General features: G+C 37.4%; 1 protein-coding gene across 2 annotated transcripts; it reads left to right on the top strand.

Annotated features, from left to right (window-relative positions):
• The first annotated feature begins 639 nt into the window (after nucleotides 1-639).
• On the top strand, nucleotides 640-4,101 carry LOC104444078 (amino acid permease 3). Of its 2 annotated transcripts, XM_039302235.1 has the most exons (7): nucleotides 640-707; nucleotides 1,042-1,141; nucleotides 1,805-2,038; nucleotides 2,236-2,329; nucleotides 2,448-2,662; nucleotides 2,800-2,939; nucleotides 3,070-4,101. In XM_039302235.1, exons 2-7 carry the CDS (start codon nucleotides 1,042-1,044, stop codon nucleotides 3,718-3,720), a joined length of 1,434 nt encoding a protein of 477 aa, XP_039158169.1. In that variant the 5' UTR covers nucleotides 640-707; the 3' UTR covers nucleotides 3,721-4,101. The 2 variants fall into 2 exon arrangements, with proteins under 2 accessions (XP_039158169.1, XP_010055975.1); XM_010057673.3 differs by lacking the exon at nucleotides 640-707 and having other exon boundaries at nucleotides 714-1,141.
• Nucleotides 4,102-11,257: the final 7,156 nt, after the last annotated feature.

Below are 11,257 nucleotides of genomic sequence, written 5' to 3'. Positions count from 1 at the left end.
ATAAATTTACTCTAAACTAATTTTTTTTACTATGAAAAACCCCAAACTAATATACATGTGACAAATTTACTACAAATAACCATAAAAAAAATTAAACCGGTACACTTATGATAAATTTATCTAAAACTAATTTGTTTGACTATCGAAACCCCAAACTAGCATAATCTAAAATTTAACTATAAAATTTCAAACTAGTACATCAATCAATTATTATGTGTCATCCAACTAAGTAATTTAATAGTAAAATTTAAAAGAAACTAACATAAGTAAATTTATCAAAAGTATAATAGTATGGAGTAAATTTATCAAAAGTGTATCAGTTTAGGATTTTTTATTATAAAAAATTAATTTTGGGTAAATTTATTATAAACGTACTAGTATGAAGCTTGTCAAGGTATTAACTCAAAAAGAAAAAAAAAGAATAAGCAAAACAGATTAAAGTAAAAGAGAAAGGGAAGATAAGCCCAAACCCACCTAACCCATAAAAAATCCTCAAACACGTTAAATCTCGCCCCGCTACTAATAAAGAATAATTTCCAGAAGGAAAACAAATTAAAAGTAAAAGAGAACAAGGAAGATAAGCCCGGCCCTTCCACCAAAAAAAAAACCCTCCCCGGACAAACCTGTCCTCCCTCTCCCTTCAACCGTGCGCGTCCCCCCAGTGTTCGTCTCCGCCCCAGAGCTCAGCGATATAAACAACCCTCCCCGTACGCTCCTCACTCCATCTCATCTTCTCCTCCTCCTTCGCTCTTGCATTTCATCAAGCAAGGAGGGACCGAACCCAGTAGTCTCCAATGAATCTCTTCTAAATCATCGTAATAAAAACAATATTTCGGGACTCGGTGTCTCTTGCTTAGCGTGCGTGCGCTCGTGTCTGTATCTTATGGTCGGTGTTTCTCCTGTCGCAATAAACTACGCTAGGACGAAACCCGTCCCAACGAACACCGCCCAAACGTCTCTCTTGCTCGCGGCTTCCGATATCCTTCCTGTTTCTTGAGCTGACACTTTTTCAGGGTTCATTTGATCTTCGGCGATACGAAGATGGGTCGGGACAGAGCTGGTTTCGAGGTCGCCTTCGATCTGCTTCAGCAAGGCGGTGGCTCCAAGTGCTTCGACGACGACGGCCGTCTCAAACGAACTGGTAAGCAAAGGAAACAAGCACTCGCAATCTCTATCTTTATGTTCGAACTGTGTTTCTATTTCGCTTGGTGATTTCGTGCGGCCAAGTCCTCTCGTTCAGACAGCTTTGCCCGCTTCCTTTTTTTGTCTCTTTTTTTCCCTTTCCCCCCTTCGTTTGTTAGCGGCATAGAGAAAGTAGAGAGTGAGGTTTCATCTAACAGCGTCTTTCTTGCACGGTTGCACATACTATGAAGGCGAAAGGCCCTCTTGGACAGGTTTTGCTAGGGAAGCTACTACACATTATGTTCATCCTGTGTTTCTCTCCTCAAATAAATCCAAAAGGTCTCGCAGGAAGCAACTAGATTCCAAAGATGTTTAGCTGGACGGGATTCAATTATTTGCATGCACTTGGTCGTGTCCCGACCGAAAAAAAGAAAAGAATAAGAAGGAATAAGCGTTATTGGTGTGATGTGTAATCGACCAAAACCAGTCGACAGTCAGCCCAGTGGTCATAGGTAGACTTGGGTTCGATCCCTCTAGAAAGGGCCCCCAAAAACATAATTTGACTGCTCACTAGCTCAAAAGAAACATGAGTTGATTTCCTGTGTGCTTAAGAAGAGAGGTGACTCGTTCTGCAACTATTGCTGATACCAGAGATGGACTTTCTGTTTTGGGTTCAATCCAGGGACCGTGTGGACGGCCAGAGCTGACATAATCACAGCTGTGATTGGGTCGGGAGTGCTGTCGCTGGCATGGGCCACGGCGCAGCTCGGGTGGATTGCCGGGCCGGCTGCGATGGTCCTGTTCTCCTTCGTCGCTTGCTACACGTCTTCCCTCTTGGCCGATTGTTACCGCTCCGGCGACCCCGTCCTTGGAGAACGAAACATCACTTACGAAAGTGCTGTCAGGAACATTCTTGGTAATAATACACACAAAAAGAAAAGATAAAATCCTTACCAAAAAAGAAGAAAAGATAAAATCCTTACCAAAAAAAAAAAAAGATAAGATAAAAAATATTGTTTTACCCACCATATCTTTTCGCATTAAGATGCTCCCTTTCATTTGATTTGGTTGATTGAATTCTTCATTTGTCTTCTGTTTTTTTAATATTGGCAGATTGGAAAAAAGAGAAGTTATGTATACTGGCTCAGTACCTGCAGTTTTTAGGGGTTCCCATCGTGTACACTATTGCAGCTTCCACGAGCATAATGTGAGTAGTGAATTACATATACCAAATAGATTGAAAAGAAAATTTACTGCTAAAGTTGTTAATTCGGGCGCATAAATTCCATGTAAATTTTGGTTTTGTTGAACGTTTGAGCAAACAGGACAATCATCGAATCAGTTTGCTCCCACACAAAAAGTGACAAAAGTGCTTGCAACATGATTAGCGATCGGCGCATGATAATATTCGGGGCCATTGAGATTGTTCTGTCCCAAGTCCCAAATTTTGACAAGTTGCAGGGGCTCACCATTGTGAACTTTATCATGTCGTTGACTTACTTGATCATTGGAATTGTCCTCAGCATTAAAAAAGTCAAAGGTAGCTAGCGAGTTTTCATGCTATCACTTCTTTTATATATGAACAAGTTATGTGATGATTAAAGTAAACTAAAGAGATTGAGTAGAAACAAGCCTGACATTAGCCCTCATATCATGTCTTTCTCAAATATCTCTCAGAAAATCACAAATTCAAAGGAAGTCTTATTGGATCGAGCATTGGCACTGTCACTGAGACCCAAAAGATATGGAACTGCTTCCAGGCTCTGGGTGCCATTGCTTTTACCTACTCATACTTCACCAATCTTATCGAAATTCAGGTAAAATCATGCGATCCCATATATTAGTTGTATGAAAGAAACTACCCCTAGACTTTTGAAAAATATCCCTAATTGCTCTAATCATTGGCTGTGGTAATTAATTGATCATTGTGATGTGCGTTCAAAACAGGATACCATTGGATCCCCACCCCAAGAGGCCAGGACGATGAAGAAGGCCATGTTGGTCAGTGCGGCGGTCATAACTTTATTATACCTACTCTGCGGCTGCATGGGCTATGCCGCATTTGGGGACTCAGCACCGGAGAACCTCCTCGCGGGTTTCGGGTTCTTCAATGCTTATTGGCTCGTTGAAATAGCGAATCTCGCCATCGTGATCCGCCTCGCCTGCGCCTACCAAATGTTCGCCCAACCTCTCTTCGCCTCCGTGGAGAAATACGCCGACAGAAAGTTTGGAGGCAGCCGATTAGTCACCCAGGAGAGCAAAATCCCGGTCCGGGGTTTCGGAAAGTACACGCTATTTGGCTTCCGGCTGATTTGCCGAACAATTTTCGTGATTGTAACCACTTTGATCTCGATGCTACTTCCGTTCTTCGACGACGTGATTGGACTTGTCGGTGCTCTGGGGTTCTGGCCTTTGATGGTTTATTTCCCGGTCGAGATGTGCATCGTCCGAATGAGGATCCCCAGGTGGAGCACCAAATGGATATGCCTCCAGATCCTCAATGGAGCTTGCCTCATCATCAGTATCGCCGCTGCAGTGGGCTCGATCGCTGGGGTGGTGCTACATCTCAAGTCGCGCAAAGTCTTGGGGGGCGCGTAACGAGAATACGTGCTCCCTTGTCTACTCCTCTGTGAAGAACTACTTTTGCGTTAGCCGAGTCTCGTGTTCCTATTAAAGAGAGATAGAGAGAGAGCGCTTTTGAGTTGGATTTCTTGAACCCGGTCAACATGGGTCATTGAAAGAATTAACAGAAGCCTACTGCACGTTGGAGATAAGGGCTAAGTTTGAAAAGTCAATTCTAGAGCTTGAGTTGAACTTTTGACTTGTTTCACTCTTGGGCACATATGAATATATACTCTGTTGTTGGGCTACTTGTGGATACAAAGTTTTGAAGCGCCGAAAGAGTGTTTGAGAAGCATGGGCTATCTCCATGTCATTTGTGCAACGAAAGTTACAATAATAATAAGCACTTGGGAGGAAGATGGCGTGAAGAGATTGAGGACATTTGATTTGTTTTCTTGTCCTAAAGGAGAATGAGAGAGAGAGAGAGACCCCAAGTAGATAAACCCATTTTTCTTTCTCCAACTCAACCGATGCCTCCAAACACGCAGAGAGATTCCCATTGATTAAAAAGAATCCACAATGAGACGAAAGGAAAAAAAAAAAAAAAAAAACTTGAACCTTTATCTCTAGTTGATTTAGTCAAACGATTGCACCAATTAACGACTAGCAAATTTTCCATAAGCAAATACGCAGAGGGCCACTTTGATTGACGAATTCAAAAAGTAATTAACTGGACAATTTCGACAATTCGCATGATGCGCTGCATCCGTCACTTCAATTGGCGCTATCATTGGACTGTATCTCTAACCGATAGATGGTGCCCAGGAGATACATTATGCGATCATGTTACTCATTTGATTAGGTTTGAGAGTGGCCATGTTTGCATTAGGTTTTTTTTTTAATCGGTCCTACTCAACTTTTGTTCTACCTCTCTACAGGACATGACAGTCGAAACCTACACTTAAAACTAAATCGCCCCCACCCCAACATTCCTAAAAATGTGGAGATTCGAATACCTCACCTCCCCATTTCATGTTGGAATGGTGGCCACTAGGACAAATCTAGTGGTTCGTTTGCATTAGGTTTGAGAAGTCTGAATTTGTTGAAAATTCGTTTGCTAGAAAAACGATTAGCGCACGAGCAACATAAGAGACAAGTTTCACAAACTTGAAAATCTCCACAGCCTCCCTAATATAGGGTTAACTTAAGTCTATCCGTATAAAAAGACAAAACATATAGTTGTGCATTACAAAGATCATGTTAAATAACATGGCTATATGTTTGTATATGGTCATGTGCTCTACACAAACATTTTTCCTTTTCTAGAGCCTTGCATATTTGAGTCGAGCTCAAATATCAACTTTATTAATTGGATTTTATTTGTTTCATCAACTATACTGATTTTTTTCAAACGAGACTGATGCCAGTTAAGAAAATGCAAGCTCTAAGTGGATGCGTCACATCAATTATGGTGATTCATCTTGTTCTTGATAGAGCATTCCAACCACCTCTTTTGGTCGAGTAGGGGAATATCTCCTAGACACCATGGAGATAAAGCTTTCACATGATTATTTTTCAGGGTGGAATCTACCCCAACATCTAGTACGATCGTAGTTTGAAGCAAGCTAAGTGCAAGTGGTGTTTAGTCTTTCGTCACTTGGCCTACTCTAAACGAGTTTTTTTTTTTTTTTTTTTTTTTTAACGTGGATATCCTGGAAAGTACTTACACTTCTTTCAGGGCCATGCTGGCTCCATCAATGTGGCTCGGAGCTTTGAACTCGTCAATGTGGCCAACTAACTCACCAATATCCTTTCATTGAAAAAAGGAAAGTTTCTAATGAAGAAACTTACTATCGAAGTCTTCCATGAAACGACAAATACCTTGGAGATATCGTCGGATACACAAGCTAGACCTAGGAGCATCCCCGCCTATACGAAACAACAAAAGAAAGTTACACCTACCCCATGTCGTTTGCTTTCCATTAATCAAATGCAAAAAAAAAAGTAATTTTTTTAATTCTCTCACTAAACTTTATAATATCTAATCTATATATCCAGAATAATGAAAAAAAATAATGTTAGACAAAGTAAATTAGAACTTCGAATAAATTCTATTATTAATCTTACTTGGAAAATGGCGCAAAGCCATAGAATATGGATGCGAAGATAAACTCCATTCTCTTTCTCAATATTGCTCCATGTACATATTCTTCTGGATATAAACCCAACCTGTACGGAAGAATTAAAAATGGTGGGCAATTAATGAAGATAAAGAAATGATTGTCTCCTTGGAAGTCAATGCTTCAAAACCACCCACCCCGAAAGCGAATAAAGTAAAAATAGCCCCTGAATTTCTGGGATTGTCGTAAAAAAATTTCTGTACGCTTCTATCAAAGGGAAAAGAAGTCAAAAGTTAACATACCGACCAATATTTAATATACACCTCCACGTCACCAACAGTAGCGGTGCGGCGGACACGTTGATTCATCCTCATTTGACTGCTCCTGGAATGCAAGTCAATTACAGGTCTCTATCGTGGTTCTCTTCTGTTTCTTTTCTTGTTCATCCCGCTTCCTGGTCTAATTGATCGTATCTTCTACCAAGAAGGCCGGTTCTCTGTATAGAGAGAGCACCCACCATATGCGCAAATGGACGGTTTTGTGTCAAGCGAAGGTACAAAAAGGAACTTGCCAAGTTAGCCAATTAGTGTACCTTGTATTGCTGACCATCCTAAACTTCTTGTGAGAGAGTATTGCAACAATCTAATTGGATTAAGAAAGCTTACATCGGATGCATTTCATGATACTTGTTTTTTGCCCATAGTTGGACCCTTTTGATCATGCAAAATTGGGACCATCCCCATATTTTTGTGAGCAACCATTACATGCACACGACACATGCAGCTACAGGAATTTGTCGATCGGATTTGATATGAGACTCATCAAGTTTGATAATTAGTTGGATTAAATAAGTGACTATGGAGTTGTCTTAATACTTGATCCCATTGCTCATTCAAACTAGATTTCAGCCAATAAAGGCTCAAAGCACATATCAAAATAGGCGTGAATGAGTAATTTCCGTTTTGGAAAGGAGCCTGCCTGTATAGGGTCATTTGGCCCCGCTCAAGTGTGGCCTTTTCTTGGGGAGAGAACTTAATTTGCCGTATGATCTTGATGATTTTAATTTGTGGTTTCGTCTAGCTAGTAACAAACTAGCCGTCTTAGTATGTAATCCAACAAGCAACGGGAAAGCACAAAGGCTGCGTTTGGCAATCGGGATAAAATTCGGGATAAGATATGATTTATCATATCTTACGTTTCGTGCTCACTTAGGACAGGATAAAGTCGGATATAAGGGAGATATAGAAAGGATAAAATTATTCCATGGGGAATGTGGGAGAAATGTGGATAGGATTTCTAATGTCCATAATAGGAAAATTATTTTTCTTGAATAACAAACTTATTAAATTAACAAAATTGAAGTTATAATTTCAATATAAATAATATTTGAATTCTAATTTAAGAAATTAAAAATAAAAATAAAATTTTATTTTTAATTAATCTTATTTTAATTTATATATTCGACTTTAATTCTATCTTATAATAAAAATTCAATTTATAAATTAAATATTTATATTTATTATATATTTTAGGTATTTTTGTATTTTAGGTATGTTAGTACAATTTACTATTTGATAAAATTTTATTAAAGAATGATGAAAGGGGAAAAAAGAAATAATAATGAAAATAATATAAAAAGAGGAAAAAAAAAATAATAAAAATAAAAATAAATTAAGGAGTAGTGTTACGAGATATTTTCACCATTTCTATTTATGAACATTTAAGTTTATTTATAATGATATGCCGTTTATAATATATATATATATATATATATATATATATATATATATACATATGATATAATGTGAACATATCCGACTTTAATACTGTGATTTACCAAACAATTGACAGGATATAAAAAAATCACAGGATTTCATATCCTACTGGATCCTATCCCAATTAAAAATCCGGACGACTAAACGTAACTTAAAGCCTTTAGGTCTTGTCCGGTTGATGTGCCGCATGACCTTGACTAGCCTCACTCGGGGATAGGGAAGCTGCGAGGATACTGCTCCCAAAAACAAGATCATCGTATCCGTCGATCAAATCGATTCTCTTGGCCCTCCATTTTCCTTAACCATGGGACCCCCAAAAAGTTTATGCCCCCACCTTGTCAAAACGCCAGCCAAAAAGAAATAATTGAGAAAAAGCTGTCACTTCAAATTTTACTTCATCCCATTAGAGTTAGGTATGCTTTTTTTTTTTTTCTATTTCTTGTAAAATACACATGGAGTGTTCGCTTTTTTTTTTAGCGATAAAGATTGATGTATTCGAGTCTTCCTTCTGCTAATTATCATATCCACTAACGTGGCATGAATGATGGGACGCGGAAGTGTTAGTTTTAAGGATTTGTAATTTACTTCCATCAAACATAAATAAAGAACATACCAAGAAGTTGTGCATTGAGAATGATGCTCATTTTGATTGGTTTTTGGTCGAATTTTATTACTTTCTTTTGCAGTCAAAGCATTTATTGATAGTTGGCAAGATATATTAGCATTCCCCCTTGTGTACTTGCTCAGTTACGAATATAATCTTATTCGCCGGATGTACAAGCACTCCCTCTTCTAATTATGCAAATCGGAAGGTAAAGGACGCTCTCTTTTTCTCTTTCTTTCTTCTCCTTCTCAATTTTATAAAATGCAGTGCAGCTAGTAAAAGCTAAATTAGGAAATGACCAGATTGCATCAAATGGGAAATCAAAGTTGGCGGTTCTGCGTCAGCCCTTGAAATTGGCAAAATTGAACAGCCCATTATAGTCGGGCCTCTGCAATTTGGGGGAAAAGCCGACAACGGTGATCATGGCCTCCATCTAAACATAATAAGTAAGCATGAAATGAAAGCCAGGCCTGTTGCCCACAGGCCCAATAGTCTTCATGGAATTTGAGTAAAAATGGATGCGTTTCTTTCGCAAAAATATATAATTTAGAAGGTATTTTCATAAAAGATCATTTGTATTACTTATAAAAAATAAATTAAAAAAATTATTTTATCATCCAAGAAAACATTTACACAAAAATTGCTATCAATAATGAAAATATTTTCCATTAACTAATTGTTATAAGTAATCATTTTAGAAAAATATTTTTCAAATTATTCATTTTTTGCGAAATAAATGGAGCTTCAAATGAAACTTATGGGTTGAGATCATCAATTCCCCCATGAAAAGGAAAACGAAAAAGAAAACTTTCTATTTATGTAATCTTCATGCCATCTCAACAGAAAAAAAAAATTACGTCATGAGGCATGACATTCTACAAATTAGAGATAAATTCATTAGTTTTGCGGTCATGAAATTAATATCTTTATCTTCAATCGGGTCACTGAACTTTCAGTTATTCTGTTTAGCTTGCTTAAATTTAATTATGCTTTCAATCACGACAATTCCATCTATTTTGACGAGTAATCCATCCCAAATCTAATTTGGCCGAAAGATGAACTAAGATAAAGTCACATTAAATGAAAGTTGGACTAAAATTCAATGGTTTGTCATTAAGTTTAGAGTTAAGTGGCTACGAAAAAAAAGTTTTGGACGCATCTTGTGCTCATTTAATCCGGGTGAGAAAGGAATGACTATATATGTGACACCCCTATGGAATGATTGAGAGGACTCACGTCATTATAACAAGACCATAGATTCAATTAGGCATCACGTGGAACTCAGCATATTTAATCGTGTTGTGCCAGAAATTCGGCAATCTAGGAGGACTAGGACATTTTACATCGCACGCATGCCATGATACCTCCATGTATTTATGTTGCACCCTTTGACTGTGCAAAATCGGCACCATCCCCGGAAATTTTGTGAGAAATTATTATATGCGCTGAGTATATGGAGCTATTGACATTTGCCAGTCAGGTTTCATATGAGCCTCGTCAAGTTCAACTATTAGTTAATTTAATATTAGTGACCATTGTGTTCTCTTGATGCTGAATGTTTTCGTTCGTTCGAACTAGACCTAATCATAGGTTTAACCGCTTTGGCCCAGCCAACACGGCTCGAAGAACGTATCAAGGCAGGCATGGACACACCTAATTTCCTCCTTACAAATTTGCCATTCACTTTGCTCGAGCGTAAAAGGAGTGATGCTCAGATGTAACAACAATATATTGGGAAACATAATTTCTTCTATTATCATGCATGAGAGATGCGGGATAAGTACATTAGGGGTCTGCATGACAGCGTTTCAATTTTTCTATTCTTTTCTTCCGCGGAATAGAAAAAGAATATAAATCTTTTTGGTAATGTGAGTTAAATTTTTTTTTTTTGGTAAATGTAATGTTAGTTAATTTTTCTATTCCTCATAATAGAAAAATGGCTAAAAAATAGATTTGGAACAAAAATAAGAAATAGAAAAAAGTAACTTTTTCTTTACCAGAAAATTTTTTAGAAATAAGTTTCTTTCTCTTTTTTTCTTTCCTTTTCTTCTGCTTCTTCCTCTTCTAATCGATGGCTAGAGCCTCACCACTCACCATTGCCACCTAGCGACTAGCTAGAGGAGGAAGAAGAAGAGGAGAGGACAAAAAAGAAAATAAAATAAAATCTTTAAAAAATTATTAAAAAATTTACGTCATAAGAAAACTTGTAGGTCATACCAAATGCATTTCTGATCTTTTTCTATTCTAAGAATATAAATTTTGTATAACTATCAAACGCCTTATTCTACTACAAAATTGTTCTAGGAAATAGGAATAGAAATAAAAAGAATTATTTCTAAAAGAAATTATTCTCATTAGTAGAAATATTACCAAATACACCCTAGATATCTTAGCATTCATGTGTGACACCAGCACTTTAATCCTAAATGTTCATAAGAAAGTTGAGTTCTAAAACTTCTTGAAATAGACTAATTCAATTTTATTTTATTTTTTGGTAAAAACTAATTCAATCGTTTCGGCTTATATATCGCCTAAAAAGTGACATAGGCCTAGGAAACTGGGGTGAAACTGGGGTGCGATCATATTACCCATCCAGGAGAACAAAGGAAAAAGGGAAAGATATGGGAAAAACAAATGATGCAATAAAAAGGAGATGTCTAGGTGAGTCAAGTTACTTATGATTGGAAGTATAAAAAATGTTGTAAATTTATTACATTAATACTAATTTGAGAGAGAGCCGTCGCCCTCTTCCAAATCTAGATGGGGCTAGCAAGCCCTCATTTGTTAGTTGACAATGGTTGCAAACCCTCCCCAAAACCTCAATTACCGTTCTAGGTAGTACCGACACCCCACGGATCCTTTCTAGTGACGAGGCAACGGCCCATAGGCAAGCCCTCCTTTTACCGGTAGTTTTTTTTCTTTTCTTTTCTTTTCTTTTTAATTTTTAAAATTTTAGCCTTTTTTTCAACTTGTCTTTTTCTGGATAAAACTTTTGGAATTTTTTTAAACTAATTAATTAGGATTTGCCAAAAAAATTAGAATTTATATCACATCGATGTCGTTTAAGTGCTTTA

Source organism: Eucalyptus grandis, chromosome 9 (genome assembly GCF_016545825.1).
Source record: "Eucalyptus grandis isolate ANBG69807.140 chromosome 9, ASM1654582v1, whole genome shotgun sequence".
Classification (NCBI taxonomy): Eukaryota; Viridiplantae; Streptophyta; class Magnoliopsida; order Myrtales; family Myrtaceae; genus Eucalyptus; species Eucalyptus grandis.
This window is presented reverse-complemented; position numbering and strand designations above follow the sequence as displayed.

Excerpts from the sequence above, each read along its gene's own strand:
- LOC104444078 (XM_039302235.1), top strand. The coding sequence starts at position 1,042 with ATGGGTCGGGACAGAGCTGGTTTCGAGGTCGCCTTCGATCTGCTTCAG. Across the intron at positions 1,142-1,804 it reads CGGCCGTCTCAAACGAACTG|GGACCGTGTGGACGGCCAGA; the intron begins GTAAGCAAAGGA and ends GGTTCAATCCAG. Across the intron at positions 2,940-3,069 it reads CCAATCTTATCGAAATTCAG|GATACCATTGGATCCCCACC; the intron begins GTAAAATCATGC and ends CGTTCAAAACAG.